General features: G+C 50.9%; 1 protein-coding gene across 1 annotated transcript in view; it reads right to left on the reverse strand.

Moving 5' to 3' along the window:
* TEF (TEF transcription factor, PAR bZIP family member) overlaps positions 1 to 13,619 on the reverse strand; it is a 32,044-nt gene extending 18,425 nt beyond the window's left edge. The window contains exon 1 of the mRNA XM_006150735.3: positions 13,391 to 13,619. Coding sequence (XP_006150797.1) covers positions 13,391 to 13,493 — 103 coding nt within the window. The 5' untranslated portion in view covers positions 13,494 to 13,619. The remainder of the gene's footprint in view (positions 1 to 13,390) is intronic.
* Positions 13,620 to 21,169: the final 7,550 nt, after the last annotated feature.

A 21,169-nucleotide genomic window follows, 5' to 3' on the forward strand; every position in this document is an offset into this window, starting at 1 on the left:
GGCGCCTCGCCCGGGGTTCAGTGGGACCCGCAGCCGAGTCTAGTCGCGTAGGGATGGGGAGGAGGGGGAAGGCGCGGGAGCAGCCAATGGAGGGCGAGGGCGGGCCGGGTCGGTGCACGAGGCGCTGCACGTGCGGCGCTGCGGCGGAGAGGGGTGGGCCTTTGTGTTCCGGGGACTCTGCCCGGGTTCGTGGGGCGAGCACGCACAGCCCAGCCTGCACTTGTCCACGCGACCTAGAGGTTAACTGAGGGCAGGGCCGCGGCAGGCGACCCGCTGGGCCGTAGATGGCTGGAGCCAGCCAGGTCGCCGCTCATGGGATGTCAGGTTGCCGGCAGATCCCCGGTTTCTGGAGCGGACGTGGCGGGCAGATAATGTAGGGAGGGGTCCTGAGGCCCAGCCCTGAGCCAGGGCCCGGGTACAGGCTTCCTTTCTTCCTTCTACTAGCGTACGACCTTGAGAAAGCCCAGCCGCTTCACTTGCGCGTGTTTTCTGGGCCAGAAAATTTAAGAGGTTGGACTAGGTCATTTCTACCACCTGAAACAGCTTTAAAATTCTGTCACTTTCTAGGACTTTGCTTTTCTTTTCCTAGAAGAAGAAAAAAATCCGCGTTTACACAAGATACCTATCCCACCTAATTTCTTAAAATATGAATATTGCCTGGGAGTTTCTTGGAAAACCTGTAAAATAGCAAACCGTGAAAGGGTATAGAACTGCAAGGACCGTAGAGGAAGCAGCTCCTAAGGGGGGCTCAGAACTTTGGCCCTCTGTGTAGTACAAACCATATGCTGCTTCAGACCCAAACAATACAAGACTGTTCTGGCTGAAGCCCAGCAGGCAGAGACTTCGCCTTGTTTTTCCTGAATCCCTGCAGTGGTTCAGGGCCTGCTGGGGGGGCGGGGCTGGGCACTGGTAGCCTGGCAGTCCTTGGTTCCTGGGGCAGACACGTGGACAGTAACCCTCAGCTAGCTCAGAGTTGTCAAAATGATGCAATCAGGATTTTCTTTTCCTTTTTTTAAGAGTTATTTTTACTATAGTGTGCACTCAACAGACAGAGACAAAAACCACACTCCAATCTCTTCTTCATTCTACTCTCAGGCTCTTGGGCACACGCGCCGGTCATGAGTTTTAGGCTGCTGGGTCTGGGGCTCAAACTGCTTGACTAGTGGGAGTTCCAGTGATGTAACCATTATGCCATCTGCTGGTCCCAGCTCTTGGGGTTTTGCAGAGAGTTGAAGAGGAAAATAAACATGGATAGCTGAGCCACCTGGAAAGCTAGAGTTTTGAGGGACTGGGGGTGGTGACAGGGACAGGATGATGGAGCCTTGAGTAAAACTCAAGTTCTTACTGCACAGAAATCAGACTCCAGTCACTTTCTGAATCTGATAGCTCCAGCTGTTGCTTCATCCCTCCAGGCTTCCTTTACCTTACATAGTCTGCCCCCCATAGCCACAAATTCCGTACACAGATTCAAACAACTGTGGGTCAAAAATACTCAGAAGAAAATAATTGCTTGTGTCTGGGCACCAGCAGGTAGTGTAATGGTTATGCTGTTGGACTCCCACGTAGTCAGCAACGGTTTGAATCCCAGACCTGGTAGCTTAAAACTCATTCCAGGAGCGTGTGCATGCATGCCCAAAATCCTGAGAAGAGACTGAAGGAGAGGGATTGCAGTTTGACTGTCCCCCCTGGGAGGTGATTTCTCACTTTCTCTCTCTCTCCTACAAGCACATATGCCTGATAACAAGAAATCTCAAAAAAAAAAAAAAAAGAGAATTGGTTGTCTGTACTGAACATGTACAAAATTCCTTTTCCTTGTTGTTAGTCCCCAAACAACTATTTAGGTAGCATTTACAATGTGTTAAGTGTCATTAGTAATCCGGAGATGTTTTAAGGGACAAGGGAGATATGCCAGTTTATATGCAAATACCAAGCCATTTTATATAAGGGGCTTGAGTATCAGCAAATTACATGTGGGAATGGGAATGTCGTGGGAAAGGAAGCAAGGGAAGGGTCCTGGAATTGCTCACCCTTAGAGGAAGGATTGTGTTACAATTCTGGAGACAGAGCACACAATTCCAGACTTGAAACTTGGTAGTTTTCATGATTTTGCTAAAATACGATAGGAACAAATTCCACTGGTTGGTATATTCATTGTCCCAGAGGTTAGTAGACTGGTCAGTTCAGTGGAAATAGCAAATTGTGTACAGAAAATCTGTTAAGTATTGTGTAGAATTATTGTTAGAATTCAGTATATGCGTGTACTAAGATATCTTTAGGAGAAATTTTTTAAAAATTTTTAGATGTTTTTATTTTAGGGGCTGGCAGGTGGCACGGTGGTTAAGGGTGCTGGACTCCCTCATGGCTGACTGTGGTTTGAGTCCCAGACCTGGCAACTTGCTTTGTCACTTTCCTTCTCTCTCTCTCTCTCACTCTGTCCCTCTCTCTGGTGAGTGCATCCACCCTATAGCAAAAAACCTCTCCAAAAAAAAAAAAATCAATAAAATAATTCTTTTAAAAAATTTTAAAAGTTTTTATTTTAAATAATTATTTATTTAATTTTATTTATTATCATTTAATTTGTTATACAGCATGTGTGCTTACCAGAGAGTAAGAAAATAAGCCACTAAGTCCGGAATTTGAACCACAGTCGGTCATGTGGAATTCCAGTACCTCAACTACCGTGCCACCTGCTGGCCCCCTTAGGAGAAATTGATCTAGAGGTTTTTAGAAACAAATTTCAAAGGGCATTTCAAAGATACTGATTTAAACAATGTTGATACTTTATACTAAAAAAAGACTACTTTGACCATGGAGAGTCTTGCTGAAACAGAGGAGGAGACTTCAGAGAGTTCTTTGAAAAATGGAATTAAAGGGACCAGTGGTTAGCGTAATGGCAATGTCGCTGAACTCCATGTAGTTGACCACGGTTCGAGTCCTGGACCCAGTGGCTTAAATTCCTGCCGGGTGCATGTGCGTGAGTGCCCAAGATCCTGAGAGGAGAATGGAGGAGAAGGGATTGTGGCGTGACCATCCCCCCAGGGGGTGATTTCTCGTTTTCTATCTCTATGTCTCTCTCTGTCTTTCTGGCGAGCGCACGTGCCCTATAGCAAAAACCTCTCCCAAAAAATGGAATTAAAGTGCAGGTATATTTGGGCGCATGAAAGAATGAAGTTCATGCATAGTATTTTCATAATACACATCTGCCACGAACTTTTTGAAGACCCCTCATATATTTGTTGTAGTTACTATGACGTTAAAGGGGGAAACAATTACTAAGATATTAGAGGAGGATTAATGATAACAGTGCTAAGTTATGTTTGTTTATTACAAAGGTGGGATATAAGAAGAGGAAGCAAAGATTTAGTTTTTCTTTTTTAGCTGGAGTTGTCTAAAATGGTGAGTGCCTACTTTACTGGTCACACAGCCGGGAGCAACCAGCCCAGCTAGCCACAGGGAGAGGGGAGGTTGGCAGGTTAGGTAGGGCTTCAGAACGTGCTTGTGACTGTTTTCTGTTTATGTACTGACACTCCCTAGAGAGGGCTTTTCCCAGGATAACCGAAGGGTAAATGATGTGTCACATAAGGTGCAGACGCCTTGCAAACGTGCTCCCTCTTGTTGGTAACTGCAAACCCTGAATCAGCTGCAGTGTCCACTTGCAGCCTTCCTGCTCGCTGTCCTAGAGGGGGGCCCTTATGTGCTCTTTATTCTCCTGACCCTAGAAGAGCCACAACAGCCTCACCCTACCTCTGTCTCTTAGCAGTGAGGTGGGAATAATGGGGCCACCTTGCCCATCCTTAGGCAAGTAAGGCAAGTAAGGAAGTAAGTGCTATGAGAGGCAGAAACTAATTTCCGTAGTGTTTGTGAGTCCTACAAAGAAACACGCTCCATAAAACCATGTTATTACTTGGTCAAGTCTTAACGCATGAAGCGGTGCCTTAGTATTCTGCAGGAAGAGGATTTCAGTGCAGGGGCTTCCTGAGGGAAGTGTGGGTCCCGGGGCAGTGGTGACTTGTGGGTGAGGGAGGCAGCCTGGAGAGAGTGCCCTCAGCTTCTGACCAGCCCATTGGCCTTGGGCAAGTGATTCTCTTGATCTTTGGTTGTTTTCCATTTGGAAGTAGATGGATCTGCCTACCTCCCATGGTGACCGAGAGGACTGTCTGTGATGAGCTCTGTCAGGTGCCCACCTAGAACAGTGTGGTGAATGCTGTTGGTGGGCTCGCATTCTTCTCCCACTCAGGTTGTATTGATCAGGAGCAGGATTATTTTGGGTGTGAGGACAAGGCTATGGGCCTGTGAGTGGATTATAGTGCCTAAACTAGAGCTAAGACAGGATGTGAAATGTCCATTTTCCAGAGCTGGACTGGCTTTATCTTTTTTTAAAAAATAATTATTTGTTTTATTTATTCATTCATTTTAATTTGACCAGGGAGACACAGGGGGTAGCGGGAGTAAGAAAGCAAGCCACCAGGCCCAGGACTCAAGCCATGGGTGGCCATGGGGAATGTCCAGCACGTTAACCACTTTTTTTTGGAGAGATTTTCACTGTAGGGCGCGTGCGCTCGCCAGACAGACAGAGAGAGACATAGAGACAGAAAGCGAGAAATCACCCCCCAGGGGGGATGGTCACGCCGCAATCCCTTCTCCTCCATTCTCCTCTCGGGATCTTGGGCACGCACGCACACGCGCCCGGCGTGAGTTTTAAGCCACCGGGTCCGGGACACGAACCGCGGTGGACTACGTGGGAGTCCAGCGACATAGCCATTACGCTAACTGCTGGTTCCCCCTTATTTTCTTTTTTGTCAGAGGGTATATGCGCTCAGCCAGAGAGACAGAGAAGAGGGAGAAAGCACCTTGCAGTCGGGTGTAGTGCTTGGTCACGTTGCATTCCTTTCCCTTCATTTCTCTATCCTGTCAGGATTTAAGGCACACCAGTACAATTTTCAGGCTGCCAGGGCCAGGTTTTAAGCCATGCAGTTGGCCATGTGGAATCTTGCTCCTCAACCACCAGGCCACCAGGCCAATCCAACTGACTTTAAATTCTATTTCTTTTTTTCTTTTTTCTTTTCTTGCTATAGGGCACGTGCACTCGCCAGAAAGACAGAGAGAGAGAGAGAGAGAAATCACCCCCCAGGGGGATGACCATGCCACAATCCCTTCTCCTCCATTCTCCTCTTGGGATCTTGGGCATGCACGCACACGTGCCCAGCGTGAGTTTAAGCCACCAGGTCTGGGACTTGAACCACCGTTGACTACATGGGAGTCCAACAACATAGCCATTATGCCAAACTGCAGGTCCCTATATCTTTTTTTTTTTTTAATAGAGATTTTTGCTATAAGGTGCATGCATTCACTGGAAAGACAGGGAGAGATATAACGACAGGAAGTGAGGAATCACCCCCCAGGGGGATGACCATGCCATAATCCCTTCTCTTCTCAGGATTTTGGGCACACACTCATATGCACCTGGCATGAGTTTTAAGCCTCTGGTCCGGGACTCAGACCGTGATCGACTACATAGGAGTCTAGTGATGTAACCATTACGCCATCTGCTGTTCCCTAAATTCCATTTCTTTTCTTTTAATTTTTGCTAGAGTGTGTGTGCACTTCCCAGAGAGAGAGGGGGAAAAAAAATGAGAGGGATAAATAAGAAAACACCCCTCAGTCCCTTCTCCCTGTTCTCGCCTTTTTGGATTTTGGGCACATGCTCATGCACCTGGCATGTTTTTCAGGCTCCTGATACCAAGACTTGAACCATGGAGTCACCCATGTGGGATCCAGCTTCCTGAACCACCACATTATCAGTTGTCCCAATTCTGTTTCTTTGCTGTTCAAGAAACCTGCTAATCCCAGTTAAAATCTCTCTTCTGCTTTTTTAGTCCCCATCCCACCCCTGTGTCTCAAAATTTTAAAAATAAAATCTCCCTTTAACTAAGGATATGCATAACTAGTGATTTTCATTAAGCCATTTTGCCAATATTGATTATCATTATTGAAACTGGAAGTTTAAAGGAGCAAAAACTCTAATATGGAGCCTTAGACCAGACACCCCATAATGATGTCTTTGGCCATAGTCAACACCTAGTGGGCTAGTCCCTCTCTGTCTTCTCTCTCTCTCTCTCTTTTTTTTTTTTGGAGGGGAGAGCTTTTTGCCAGAAAGAGAGAAAAATCAAGAAATCATTCCCCAGGGGGATGGCCACACCACAATTCCCTCCATTCTCCTCTTGGGATCTTGGGCATGCATGCACATGCACCTGGCATGAGTTTAAGCCACTGGGTCCAAGACCTGAACCACATCAGCTATATGAGAATCCAGCAAGGTAGCCATTATGTCATCTGCTGGTCTCAGTCCTATTGGGACCAGTAGACCTGGGAACTGCTGTTCCTATTTCCTTCTGACTTGCTAAAAACCAGGACATGGGCCTGGGGTGTGTAAGGGCAAGACTGATAAAGCTTCATTGAGCTGGAACAAAGTCCAGTTATCTGTGTCCTTTGAGGATACCAGATGAGGAGGGCACAATGGTTTGCTAGGTGGTAACTCAGTAAATGTTTGTTGGCCTGTATTGTTGCCGAGAGGATGGTTAACAATACCTTCCAGAGCTACATATACGTTACTAACATTAAATAACAAATGGTGTGTTTGCATCGCCATTTGAACCTGGAATAGCAACACAAGCCTCCTTGTGGCAAGCCCTTCAGCACCAGCCCTGTCAGCCCCCCTCCTTCGACCCACATTCCTGTGGCTGCATAGTTCTGGGCCCTATGGTTTGTACCTGGGCCTCAGTGTGTTCTAGGAGAGAAGTGGTGGGTGGAGGCTCTTTACTAATTCTCGTCCATCTCTTCAGTCCTCTCCAGAGTCCTAGTTTCCTGTTCGGCTTGCATGTTGTGTACTCTCAGGGCTCAGTTTATAAATGGAGAATTGCCCCAGGAGTGACATTTTCAGAGAGCAGCCCACACCTCCAGCATCTGCAGCGTCTCGACAGCCATTACCGGCAGCCACAGCTTTTCTAGTCGAAGTTGTGTTAGTGTCACCATGGTAGGATTTGGGCTCTGGAGGTGGACCCCAAGGTCTGATTCCTCCCTCAACTGCTTCCTAACCGTGTGACCTTGAGCAAGTTACTTAACCTCTCTTGTGTGAGTATCAGAAGTAAAGAAGTCAGGCCAGTAGGTGGCGTGGTGGTTAAGGTGCTGGACTCCCACAGGCCAACTACAGTTTGAAGTCCCCAACCAGGTGACTTGAGAAACACGCTGGATATGTGTGTTTGTGTGTGTGTGTGTGTTCCCAAAATCCTGAGAGAAGAATAGAGAAAGGCTTGTGGCATGGCCATCTCCCCTGGGGTGATTTCTTACTTTACCTCTGTCTGTCTCTGGCCAGTGTTTGTGCCCTATGGCAAAAAACTAAAAAAAAAGGAAGCTTGCCAGCAGGCTGCATAGTGGTTAAGATGCTGGATTCCAACATTATTGTGGTTTTAGTCCCAGACCCAATGGCTTAAAGATCACAATAAATAGGGACCAGCAGTTGGCATAATGGCTATGTCGCTGGACACATGCGCGTGCGTGCCCAAGATCCTGAGAGGAGAAGGGATTGTGGTGTGGCCATCCCCCCTTGGGGGTGATTTCTCTCTTTCTGTCTCTTGGTCTCTCTCTCTCTGGCGAGCACACGTGCTCTATAGCAAAAACCTCTCAAGGGACCAGCAGTTAGCATAATGGCTATGTCGCTGGACTCCCACGTAGTCGACTGCGGTTCAAGTCCCAGACCCAGTGGCTTAAACTCATGCCGGGCGTGTGTGCGTGTGTGCCCAAGATCCCAAGAGGAGAATGGAGGAGAAGGGATCGCGACGTGGCCATCCCCCCTGGGGGGTGATTTTTCGCTTTCTGTCTCTTTGTCTCTCTCTCTCTCTGTCTAGCGAGCGCACGCACCCTATCGCAAAAAATACTCTCAAGAAAAAAAGAAAGAAAAAAACCCTCTCAAAAAAAAAAAAATCACAATAAATAAATGTTTTTTTAAGAAAAGTAAAAATATCAATCCATTGCTTTCTCACTTTCTCTCTCTGCTCAAATTGAAATAAATAAATGAATAAATTAATTAATTAAATTAAATAATTCCTTTTTTAAAAAAGAAGTCAATCCAGGCACAGTACTGAGAACAACACCTGGCACATATTAAGAGCTCAATTAGGGACCAGCAGGTGGCATAGTGGTTAAGGTGCTGGACACTCCCACATGGCTGGCCACAGTTCAAGTCCCAGACTTGGTGGCTTGCTTTCTCACTTTCTCTCTCTCTCTTTATCTGTCTCTCTCTGGTCAAATTAAAATGAATGAATAATTAAAATAACATAAAATAATTAAAATAAAATAATTCTAAAAATATAATTATTAAAAAAAAAAGAGCTCAGTTAAAGTTATTTCTTAGTATAATTCCATCCTGGGGTAGTTGCTCCCCCTGCCACTTCTCTAAGAGCCGGCCTTAACGACAGGGAGATGACAGCCTCACTCTGCTTTAGGACCTTCGAAGCCATGCAGGCTCTTGCCCATGCAGGTCTCTCCAACTTTACCTTGTGCCTTTCTCTCCTTTGCTCAGCTTCTGCAACCACAGTGGCCTTTTGTTCCTCAGACATGTTTAGTCTTTGCTGCCCCAGGAAAGGGCCTTTGCAGGTGCCGTCCCCGCAGCCTGAAAGTCCCATCTGTATCCAGCTCTTCCTCACTCTCCAAGCCTTAGCTCAATGTCACCCTTCAGAGAGGCTGCCCCCCTCAGCCTCCTTTGCTAATTGTCTCTCCCCACTAAAACGCACTGCCCAGGTGAGCAAGGACAGTGTTTCTGTCATGTACCCTGAGCCACAGCATAGCAAACACCCAATAAGCAAACAGTGAATGGATGACTGAGAGGCACTGCCCTGAGACATGGGTTCAGAGACCCCAGGAAATCCTAAGGGCGGCCTGAGCCTGGAAGCAGGAGGAACTGGGGTGACTCTCTCAACAACTGTGTGGCCTGTCTCCTCATCTGTAGAGAGCCATCTCACTTCCCTTGCAAAACCATTGGACAGAAAGTGACGTAGAAGCAGGTGTCGCAATTCCTGGCACATTTCCTTAGCAGTCTAGCTTTGGGTCAGGCCCTAGGCCAAACTATCTGGAGGGGGCATGCCTCAACATTGCCATCAGTGTCTGGCATTTGGCGAGGGCTTCTTTCTCATATGTCTCTGATTGGTGAGGGGAGACAGGTAGAGAAGACAGCTCTGGGCCTCTGGGGTTGAGGGGAGAGAAGAGGCTGGCCCGCACGCTGGCCCTGAGGATAGCTAACCTTTCTGAGTTCACTTTTGTGCCAGAGGAAAGGGGGAATACTGTAGAAATTGTGGTGAGGACTTAATGAGCTGACATGTTCCGCGCAGAAGGCCCCTGCCCTTTCCTCCTCCCTGAGGCAAACCCCACAGTTTCTCTGAATTCTCCATTTTGCTGATTCCCCAGGCTATGAGCGGAGCCAGCCACAGAGAGCTGCACTAAGGCTGAGCCAGGACTGCCCAGGCTGCACGGAATCCACCCCCTCAACCCACGGACCTCCACCCACAACAGGACGGCACCAAGGCCCCTGCCTCTGCCCAGCAAGTCCTGCTGAGATCTCACCTCTTATCGTACAGCTGGGTGGTCCCTTTGGGTGCAGGTCCGAGGGCATCAGCCCACTAGGAGCCTCAGCACATGTTGCAAAGGAGATAGCCCTACCTTTGTGCACAGACTCGTAACATCCAGTTCTTTAAAGGAAGGTGGAGGAGGGACTGGGACCAGATCGCACGTGTGGTGTGTAGGAGTGCCAGGTCAGACGGCTCTTTGCCTTTTCAGAGAAAACTGGCCCGTCACAGTAGGCAAAGACTCACGCAGGACGATTATATTGGACACCAGTATTCTTTCTACCCTTCTTAGAGATTGGGGATGAAGCAGAGCAAGTGCAAGAGCCCCGACCAGTGGGTAGCAGAATCAGGGTCCATGTCCTGCTGATTACAACCCCCTGCCACACTGCTTTGTCCAGAATGGATCCTGGTTTAGGAGTGCCCAGACAGGACCCCCCCTGCCCAAAGTGAAGGCTTAGTTCGGTTTTGCAGCTCCCTTGACAGGAGCAAAGATGACAGAAGGTGGGGGCAGGGTGTCTCTGAGCATAGCCAAGACCCCACAGGGGAGAGGAGGATGGAGTGTAAATGACTAACAATATGCCTTAGAGAGATGTGGGTCTTTGCAGAAGCTGGAGAAGAAATGAGTTGAAATGAACAGCCTAAAACAGACTTTTAGAAGAGGATCCTTGGGAGAAAGGGCAGGAGGGGAGATATAAGAGTAGTCCTTAGGGCTTAGGGCCCAGGGCCCAGAAATAAGGGAAACAGTCAGAGTTAGGGTATAGACCACCCTTTTGCTAGATGTGGATTTCTCCACCTCACGGGGAAGTGGTTGGACTGGTGGACCGGAGTGAAGGCCACCTGGTGAGCCCTATAGCCTGAAGCCAAGGGAGCCAAGGGTCAGGCTAGCCCTGCTAGACTCTGCTCATCCCAGTGCAGAAAAGAGGCAGAGGTCCACAGACTGTGTGGGGGTGGGGTGGTGGGAAGCTGGAGAGCAACAGAGGAGGAGGGGCCCAGGTCTGGATCTCAGGAAATAGCTCTGAGCTAGAAAACGGAGCCCAGGGCTGCACGGAGGGAAGTCTGGGAGAACACACCTGGGATTTCTCCCACTCAGCACAGCTTTTCCGAAATCTCCCACTGGAGCCAAGACGTGCTCTGCACGTGACCCAGATGTGCACTGAGGCTGTCACGGCTGGAGAGAACAAGAAAGTGGGGAGTTTGTAAACCATCCCCCAAGGAGCAGTCCACCCTTTTCACGTGGGCAGACGGCACAGCCAAAGTCCACTGATGCAAGGGGGGGCAACCCTGGGTGTGTCCCTGTTTTTCAGGAGACCCTGGGGCACCTGTCTTCTGTGTCTTTCTCCCACTGGGGTGTAAAACCATTGTGCAGGGAAATAGAGAAGCTCCTTTATCACGATTTTTGTTTAGGTTTACTATAAGGTGAGTGCACTTGCCAGAGAAAGAGAGAAGTCACTCCCCAGGGGAGATGGACATGTCACAGGCCCTTCTCCATTCTCCTGCCAGGATTTTGGACACATGTACATGTGTGCCTAGTGTGTTCAAGTCACCAGGGCCAGGGCTCAAACTGTGCCTTCAGCAATGTGGAATCCAGACGCCTTAACCACCATACCACTGGCTGGCCATCACGAAGAACTTTTAAAGTACTTGCTACTTAAAACAACTGCTTAAGAGGCCAGCAGGTGGCATGGTGGTTAAGGGCACTAGGCTCCCACATGGCTGACCACAGTTCGAGTCTCAGACCTAGCGGCTTGCTTTCTCACTTTCCTTTTCTCTCTCTCTCATTCTGTCCCTCTCTGCTCAAATTAAAATAAATAGTTAAATAAAATAAATCTTTAAAAAACTGTTAAAATTTTAGTTCCACAGGGTGGCATACTCTTTTTTTCACCCAGATATTTGCTTTTCAGGTAGATGTTTTTATTTTTGTAAGCAACCTGCAGTCTGGGAGCTTTGGGAAGTTGTGATTGCAGGATGGCAAGGTGAACAAAGTCTCTGTGATCCCTTTGGCTCATCAACCTTCTTCCCCTCATTTACCCTGACCGGTTGGCCCCTGGCATCTCTCAGTCCCATGGGCCCTCATACTTCTGACCCCCAGAAATACCACGCAAAGTGGTAGGATCTGCCCAGCCACAGCGGACTACCGAATCCTCAGCCAGAGCTGGCCAGCTCTTGGCAAAGCTCTGCCTAGAACCTGGAGCCAGTCCCCTCAGTGCCGGACCCTGACTGCACATCCACATGAGGGCTGGGGACTTCGGCTGTCGTGAAGCTCTCTGCAGACCAGCTGGGAGCCAGCGACCGGCAGCTGCTGCCACACTTCAAAGGCCTTGTTATCCTCGTCTGTCCAAGAGCAGTGTCCTGAGCTGCCCCCGAGAACCCTTTCCTGCCCAGCTGCGAGCTGGCCCTGCAGAGTCACCAGCAGCCCAGCTGCTCCCCATGCACAGGCCCAGTGGGCACTGTGCTACCTTCCCTGGGGGCTCAGCCTGAGACCAGAGCCCTCTGCCGTAGCTTTTGGAAAGTCTTCCAGCTTTGCCCCCCTACGTGGGCTGCTCAGAGATGTTGAAAATGTTGGTGGGGGCCTGTTTGTGGGCGTGGTCTCCACGGAGCTCAGCCGTGAGGCTGAGGGCTTCCCTGAGGAGGTGGGCTTCTGTGAGCAGATGTTCTCAGTGCCGTGAGGGCCCAGGAGCACCTCTGGGACATTCGAAACCACAGGGTGTGCTCTGGGGGCCCACAGCTCTGTGCACTCACCCACAGGGACCCTGACCTGAGCTTGGTCACCACTTCCCTTCCTGACTTAATGAGGACAGGCCCATACCCAGCTCCAAAGGGCCAAGGTGAGGTCAGGGGCTGTGCTGTCTGTCCTCTGGCTGCAGAATTTGGGAGTGGGCTGATTCCTGTGGGAGGAAGTCCTATAGGGACCACCATGGCCACTGGCTGATGAGATCTGTCAGCACAGCAGGAGGATGCAGAGACCTGGGAGAGGCCTCCCGAGGGGACAGCCCAGGCTTCTGAGTCTGACCCAGGCCAGCTGGACTCCTCTAAAGGCAGTGAGGACCTGTGGTGAGCCCCTGACCTCTTGGCTAGAAGAGATTGGGAGGAACATTTAGCAGGTGGGGCACTGCTGAGCAGAGGGCCCCCAACCCTCCCTTGACTAACCACGGTCCTGGTTCCCAGGTGAGTCGGGAGACACCTGGTGCTGCTGCTCAGCCCGCCCTCAGTCCACGCCCTCCTCCACCCTCTCCCTCACTGTGTCTGCCCTGGTATCCTAGGAACGCGGGGCTTCGAGCCTTGTGGTCCTGTTACATAACAGTTTCCATCCCACCCTGGGTTCAGCCCTCCAGCGAGCTGGAGCCGAGCAGGGGAGGAAAGCCTCTTCTCCGGCACGGGCTCCTGCTGCCCAAATCCAGTCTCTGCTGCTCCTCTGCCCACCCCCACGTGCAGAGAGAGGGAGCGTCACCAGGGATCAGCACCAGTGGATTCTTCAGTGGGCCCTCTTGTTCTGTCCTTGTTCCGAGCAAGTGAGCACCTGTCTGGCTGCATGCCGGCTGTGGCTTCCCAAAGCTAGCAGGCCTGGGGGCAGCCCTGGGCTGGTGTGGCACCCCCTCACACACTTCCCCAAGTTCCTCTCAGCACTGCTGCTTTTCTTCCAGCCAGGACAGAGCCAAGGGCAGACCCCTGCTGAGGACTCTCCCCAGCCTGGACATGCCTGTCCCGCCACTATGCCTGCGGTTGCCCTCCCCTTGGCACCTGGGCAGCCAGCCAGTGCAGACCACCTGTCCTACCTGTCCTCTTCTCGGGCCAAGGCAGAGAGTGCTCCAGCAGGGACTTGAGGACCTCAGGCATGTCCATGGCAGGGGCCACTCCGATCCGGTCGCAACTCGACATGGCCCTGTAGGAGGTGCTTGCTCTGGGGAGTTTAGAAGCAGCTGGAGAGGCAAGGGCTGGCCGGGAGCTCCAGGCTGGGGAGGCAGGCGGGGTGGGAGCCTGAGGCAGCCAATGGGCAGCACCGGCCCAGGCCCACCCGTCCACCCCCAGCTCGGCCACCTGCCAGCTCCGGCTGCAGCCAGGCCTTCCCTTCCCGCTGCTTGGCAGGGCGGGCCTGGCCCTGTGCCAGCTGTAGCACGTGGAGCCACCGCGCCAATCCTCTGACAGAACCCGGCCTGTTATCTAACTTTGCAAAGGGAAGTTCTCCCCCAGGCTGGGAGCCATAACCAGGGCTGCCAGCTGAGAACGGTAAGCACAGATCCACGCCCACAGTGAGCATGCACCGACACAGGGGCGGAGGAGCCTGGAGGCCCAGGCACAGCAGAGGGTAGGGCACACCACAGAAACCATCCCAGGCTGTGCCCGGAGGCTTCAGGAAGAAAGGAGGGTGGGCAAGAGCAGCACCCACGGCAGCTGAGCACACAGATGCTCCGCGCTGGCGTGTTCAGGGACACCAGTAGGCACCATGCATTCACCTTGGTGCTGTGAGCCTCGGGTGGTGCTGCTGTGTATATGCCACGTACACGTGCCCTGCAAGGCACATGGGTGTACATGTGGCATACATAATTAGGCTTTATACCATCTGCAGAGCCCAAAGGGTTCTCCAAAGGGAAGTGACAAAACCTGCAGCCTGAGGTTCTTTGGCTTTCTGGGGAGTAGGGAGAAATAGGCGGTGTCTGCCTAGCAGGCAGGTGCTGGGAGGGGAGGCGGGGCAGGCACCATGGAAGGGGAGCAGCTTAGGCTTGTCCTAGGTGAGGAATCACTGCTTTCTAGCCCATCACGGGGACCTTAGTGGCAACTAGGGGTATTCCCTCTCCCCGTCCTCTGTGATACCCAGGCCATTTGGTTCCGTGGGGGAAGCCAAAGTTCTGTACGTTGCCATCCACCACCAGAGTAAAGCCAGGCCTGGCCAGGGGATGTCAGGTTCTTTTTTTCTTTTTTCTTTATTTTTTTAATAAGGGTATGTGCACTTAGAGCAGAGAAACAGTAAGAGGGAAATAAGAAGTCATTTCCTGGGGGGATGGCCACACCGCAGTCCCTTCTCCATTCTTCCATTCTTCTCCTCGGGTTTTGGGTATGCATGCACTCACCCCTAGTGAGATTTTCAAGCCACCAGGACTAGAACTGGGTCATGTGAGTCCAGTGCTGTAACCACTACGCCACCTGCTGGTCCCCCAGTGTCAGGTTCCCAGTTCTTCCTTGCACTGATATGGAGTCTTGAACAAGCAAGGCAGTGGTCTGGACACCCCCGCTACTGAATGTAGACATCGAAGGTGCTTCCAGCTTCAGCGCTACGGCCTTGACACTTCTGTCTGGATGCAATGAACATTTGGTCTTCTGCACTGTAGCTAATTTCTATGCAGTCCTTTGCTGCCTTCCCCAATTCCATTTTGAACAAAATCAAAAATACTCCAGGGGGGCTGGCAGGTGGCATGATGATTAGAGTGCTGGACTCCCACATGGCTAACCGCGGTTCAAGTTCCAGACCTGGTAATTTGCTTTCTCACTTTCTCTCTCTGGTGAGCATGTGTATCCTATAGCAAATTGAAAAATAATAATAATAAATAAAATTAAATAATTCTTAATTAACAACAAAAAATACCAGACCTGGTGGCTTGCTTTCTCACTTTCTCTCTCTCTCTTTATTGCTCTGTCCCTCTCTGGTCAATTTAAAATAAGTAAATGTAAATAAAACAATTCTTAAATTTTTAAAAATCTACATTTTGTTTATTTTATTTTAAGTTGACTAGAGAGGGGGACAGAGAGAGAGAGAAAGTGAGAAAGCAAGCCACCAGGTCCAGGACTCAAACCATGTTTGGCCATGTGGGAGTCCAGCACCCTTAACTACTATGCCACCTGCCAGCCTCAATAATTCTTAAAATTTTAAAATTAATTTCTGAGTTAAAACAGTAAATAGGGCCAGCCCTATAGCACAGTGGTTAAGAACTGTGCATAGGGAGCCAGATCCTGTATACCCAACCATGGTTCAAATCCCAGTCCTGGCAGCTTCAAAAACATGCTTGGCATATATACTTGCATGGCCCAAATCCTGGTAGAATGAAGAAATGGAGAAAAAAAGGATTGCAGCATGACCACATGCCATTGGGGTGATGCATTCTCCCTCTGTATCTCTGGCAAGCACATCCTCTGGTAGTTAAAAACAAAATAATATATAGGGCCATCTGGTGGTGTGGTGGTTAAGGCAGCTGGATTCTATGTGGTGGACTGAAAGGTCTGAGTCCTGGAACTGGCAGCTTGAGAAACACACCAGGCATATGTGCAGGTGTGCCCAAAATCCCAAGAGGAAAGGAGGATGCAGTGTGGTTATCTGCCCCCCCCAAGGGGTGCTGTTTTACTTTCCCTCTCTCGCTGTCTCTCTCCAGTGAGCACACGTGCTGTATAGCAAATTAAAAACAGAAAGCAACTGGGCCAGCAGGTAGAGTGGGGGCCAAGGCACTGGATCCCATGTGGCTGACTGCAGTGCGAGTCCCAGACCCAGTGGCTTGTAAAACAGGCCAGAAGTGTGTGCATACCAAAATCCCGAGAGGAGAAGGGATTGGACAGTGGCCATCCCTCCTGGGGGGTGATTTTTCACTTTCTCTCTCTGTCTGTCTCCGGCAAGCACTCATGCCATATGGCAAAAATCTAAGAAACAAAACAAACCAAATAACACTTACTGGAAAGATTAAAATACTGGTTAATAGGACCAGCAGATGGCATAATGGTTACATCGATGGACTTCCATGTAGTCAACCACAGTTTGAGTCCTGGACCCGGCAGCTTAAACTAACCCTGGGTGTGTGTGCACTCCTGCCTGCCCAAAATCCCAAGAGAAGAATGGAGGAAAAGGAATAGTGCATGGCCACCCCACTGGGGGTGATTTCTCACTTTCTATTTCTCTGTTGGGCACATATGGATATGTACCCCAAATTCGGAGAGTGGCAGAGAAGGGACTGCAGTATGGCCATGCCCCTGGGAGTGGGGGGTGATTTCTCACTTTCCCTGTTTCTGTCTCTCCAGCAAGTGCATGTGTCTGATGGCAAAAAACCTAAAAATAAAAAGAGAGTCATACATATGAATATTTTGGAGTATTCTCTCTCTGAAAAGGGAAGGCTCCTCACTCCTCTCAGGCACGGAGTGAGGAAGGGTCTGGTGTGCGGGCTGCCTCAGGCTGGGCTGGCGCAGTAACCTTTTCTTGGCCAAGAGCCCACTTGAGTGTGAAACTAGCTCACTGGTAGGTGACCACAAGATGGTTTTAAAGGCAATAGGAAGTACCCTGGTGTCTCAGAAACGACATTTCCCTCCTGGAGATTCATCCCATTCTGTATACAACTACACCTGTAGGAGGATGAAGGCATGCATGCCACATCCCTGGTACCAGGCCAGGCCCTGTGAGGACTTGCACATCAAGTAGCATACCCGGCCAGCCAAGTCCCTATCCTGCCGAGAGTCCAGGCTGGCACCCCCACTCTGCCCTTGGGGTGTGCAGAAGAGAAGGGATTGGACAGTGGCCATTCCTCCTGGGGGGTGCATCACCTGTGGCCAGACAGGGACCACACTTCAGGTGCTGGGCTGGGTGCCTGGAGAGGCCATAGGGGAAAAGGGGGGAGAGGAGAAGGAAGCCATATACAAACCCGGGACACTTGCAAGGGCTGCGTGGCGGGCGTGCTGGGATTACTATCGCCTGCACCTCTTGGGTGTCCTGGCTAAAAGGTCTGACACCCACCACCAATGGTCTGAGGCACCCTCAGTGAAGCCATTTCCGCCCCCCTACCCTTGGGTTTCCACTGATTGTATTTGTCCCCAGCTCACTGGGATCAGGTGTCCTCGCAGGGAAGCTGTGACCTCCCTGACACAGCTCTGGGATAGTGTAGAAAGGGCCCGTGAGAATACCCAATGCGTCGTTCCGCTGGGAGGCCCAGACACACCAGGGAGGACTTGCTGAAGAACCTTCGCTGCGCCTCGCCCTCTCCTGGTCCAGCACTGCTGGCTCCCCCCCCCCCCCCAGAGGTTTTTGCTGTAGGGCGTGTGCGCTCGCCAGACAGACAGAGAGAGACAGAGAGACAGAAAGCGAGAAATCACCCCCCAGGGGGGATGGTCACGCCGCAATCCCTTCTCCTCCATTCTCCTCTCGGGATCTTGGGCACACGCACAGGCGCCTGGCGCCAGCACTGCTCGTTTACCCTCCAGGCCCTGAATGGAGATGCCAGAGAGGTCAATGCAAACACTGGTCCCTACCCCGGTGGGGCTGGAGGCCCAGGCTTCCCTTTCTTGAGGGCCTGGGGATATTTTTCCAGGAGGCCACAAATGGGCCCCCTAGAGGGGGAATATGTGGGTGCAGTTTCTGCAGAGCCTTCAAGGGCCTTAGCTAATGGGCTGCAGAGTGGTCCCAGGCCCAGCCTACAGGTCTGAGGCACCCCTCCAGGCCTTCCCTTGGAAGCAGATTCTGCATTGTGGAAGCAGCTGTGTTAGCAGGGGTACTCACCCTGGTCCCCACTCACAGGGCGGAGGACCGGGAGCAGGCCTGTGGCCAGTCACTGGGGGCTCGCCGCCAGCCCGGGGGGGCTGCCGCAGCCAGCTCTGGCCCATCGGCAGGATGAATCCCAGCCACTGACCAAGTACTTGGCCTGGGTCAGTGCATGGAACCGAATGTGTGAAGTAGATGAAAAAAGAGAGATGCAGAACAGTAAGTGCACACTGATCGCGACGGTATAAAAATCTTTTGAAGCCTCAATTCTGGTTCTAGTTCCTCCAAGAAAACCTCCCTGACTCCCCAGCCTGGATGAGGTACCCTCCCTGGCACCCCAAGTGTCTACTGCCATTGCACCCGTCGTGTCATCCTACAATCTGCTATTGGGCTAGTCTCCCAGTGGTGGTAAGGGAAGCTAGAGCTTCTTCAGTAATCTTGTCTCCAGGATTTGGGATAGAGTGGGTGCTCCCTTAACACTTACCAACTGGAGCCGAATGAGGACCAAAAGAGAATTTAAGGAAATTCATGAATGTAAGAAGTGAGTCTACAGGGTTCATTGATGTTCTCTTTGTCTTGGTTTTTTTTGTTTGTTTGTTTGTTTTTTTCAAGTTTTCTAAGTTCAGGGACAGTCCCAATGCAGGCTATGCTCTCAGCCCAAGTACAGGTAGGTCTGCGTTTTCCTGGCCCATACAACTTCAGTCACCCTTGAGCACAGAGATGCAGTGGGGATCACATTGCCATGACTGTTGGTTTCTCCCAGAGTGGTCAGGAGACAGAACCCAGCACGTTGGAACTGAAGGCTGGGTTTCGAGTCCCTAGTTTGATGTTCTCCATTTTTCTGTCTCTTTTCTGAGGCTCCTTGGGCCCTCACCAAACACCTCTGGGCTGTAAGATGTGGCTAAGAAACGTGCAGGGCTGTTGTGGACAGATGCACGGCCGCCCGGCGCCCGATGCAAACAAGGTGCTCCACAGTCCTCCAGCCTCTCCCGCTCCTCATCCAGTGTCTCCTTAAGCATGTTAGCGTCTACTGCATACCTGGGCAAATGACTCCCTGGGGCAATTCACAGGCCCTGAGCTTCTATGCCTGGCCTACTCCATACTGCAGTTATGCTTTTAATTTTTTCGTTTATTTATGATAGGACAAGTGCACATGCATGCATACTATGTGTGAGGGAGAGTAAGAACCCCCTAGTGGGCCTGGTCATGCTGCAATCCCTTTCCCTCCCATTTGCCATGTGCCCGGGATCCTGAGCATGCACCTAGCATGTTGCCACCTGGGCCGGGATTCAAAACCGATGGCTATGTGGGATCTGGCTTCCTTTGCACAATGCTTAACTGGGCCATTCTGCAGTTTGCTTACTGCCAGAAGGAGTGTGTGTTCACCTGAGAGGGAAAAAGCGCCCCTAATGGCTGTGGCTGTCTGTAATAACCTCCTTCTCCATTTCCCCATCTGTGGGTTCTGGACATGTGTGCACATGTGCCAGGCATGTTTTTTTAAGATGCTGGGGCTGGCATTCAAACTGCAGTCGGCCATTGGGATCTGGCTCCCTTAACCACTAGGCCATGGTGCACATCACAGCCAGCTCTTGTACACGTGCAGCCACTCCCCTCAGGACCTCCTCTGTCACCTACAACCATGCGCAGTCCAACAGATTGGCACCCCAGCAGACTCAGCTGAGCACTCTAACACACAACTCTTTTAAAAGATGAGGAAACTGGCTTGGCCATAAGGACACGGTGGCAATGCAAGTGCCCTCTGAGGCTGGACGCCATGTAGTAACTGCAGGTTTAGATTCGAGGGCACCCAGGATCCTAAGGAGAGGGAGGGCTGGGGAAACGAGACTGTGTCGTGAAGAGACCCTTCTCTCTCTCCCTCTCATGTGAACATGTACATCATTTAAAAAACACTGAAATGGGACCAGCAATTAGCGCAATGGCGATGTCCCTGGACTCCCATGTAGTCGACTGCGATTCAAGTCCCAGACCCGGTGGCTTAAACTCATACCAGGTGCGTGTGCGTACGTGCCCATCCCCCCTGGAGGTGATTTCTCGCTTCCTGTCTCTCTGTCTCTCTTTCTGGCGTGCACACGCGCCCTATAGCAAAAACTTATCAAAAAAAAAAAAAAAAAAAAAAAAACCACTGGATCAAGATGAGGAAGCCAGGCCCATACAACTTCAGTCACCCTTGAGCACAGAGATGCGATGGGGATCACATTCCAGAGCATGGTGTGGCCCCTCACCTTTCTAGAGAAGCCACATCCAGAAAGTTCACAAAAGCAGGCCTGTGGGGCCCACAGAAAAGCAGGGAGGGTCTCCTGGGGCCACTCAGGTGGCATGCAACATGTCCCTGCCAGGTGAGGTGCTGCCTGAACTGGGGCCAGCTGGGTTTCTGTGTGTACACAGGGACACGACCCTGCCCCTCACCCTTGGGAATGTCTACCGAGAAGCAGCCAGTGCCAGCCAGCTCTGCTCCGTAAGCACGGAACAACCAGGATACAGGCACAAGTGCCAGGTAGGGAGGAACAGGAGCGACACCTCGAGGACAGAGGTCAAAGTGCACATGTTTATTTTCTAGAACAAAGGCTAAAAGAAACAAGTTTCTTTTATTTTATTTTAAGAAGGACAAAAATTGTTATTAAAACATCTACATTATTATCAAGATACTAGACCTTATGAATATTTAATATTAAAGTGTGGTATTCTTAAATTTTTAATACACAGACATTTTAAAAGGACCATTAAATTGATTACTGCCCCACTGAGGAATGCAGCATCCCCCCACCCTCGCCCTAGGTTTGCCATGCCGCCCCATCCCTGCCTGCTCAGGGTGGGCACTGCCGTCAAGTCAACTCGCTGAGCTCCCCAGCCGGGGGGCCCCAGAGAGGTTGCATCTGAGATAGTTACCCGCACACTAGAAGTGTTGTCTTGTCCTCCCCACCACTCTCTGCCTCGCCTCCCATTCTCTCCTCCCAGCTCTGGCCAGGCCTGGGAGCCCCAGATCCCAAGGGTTCCTGGACAGATAACAGGCTGAAGGTGAAAACTGTAGACATGAATCCCGTTCCCTTAGGGGCAGACAATCATTTCCCTTCCTGAGCACTCCGCTCTT

Source organism: Tupaia chinensis, unplaced genomic scaffold, assembly GCF_000334495.1.
Source record: "Tupaia chinensis unplaced genomic scaffold, TupChi_1.0 Scaffold000294_5, whole genome shotgun sequence".
Classification (NCBI taxonomy): domain Eukaryota; kingdom Metazoa; phylum Chordata; class Mammalia; order Scandentia; family Tupaiidae; genus Tupaia; species Tupaia belangeri.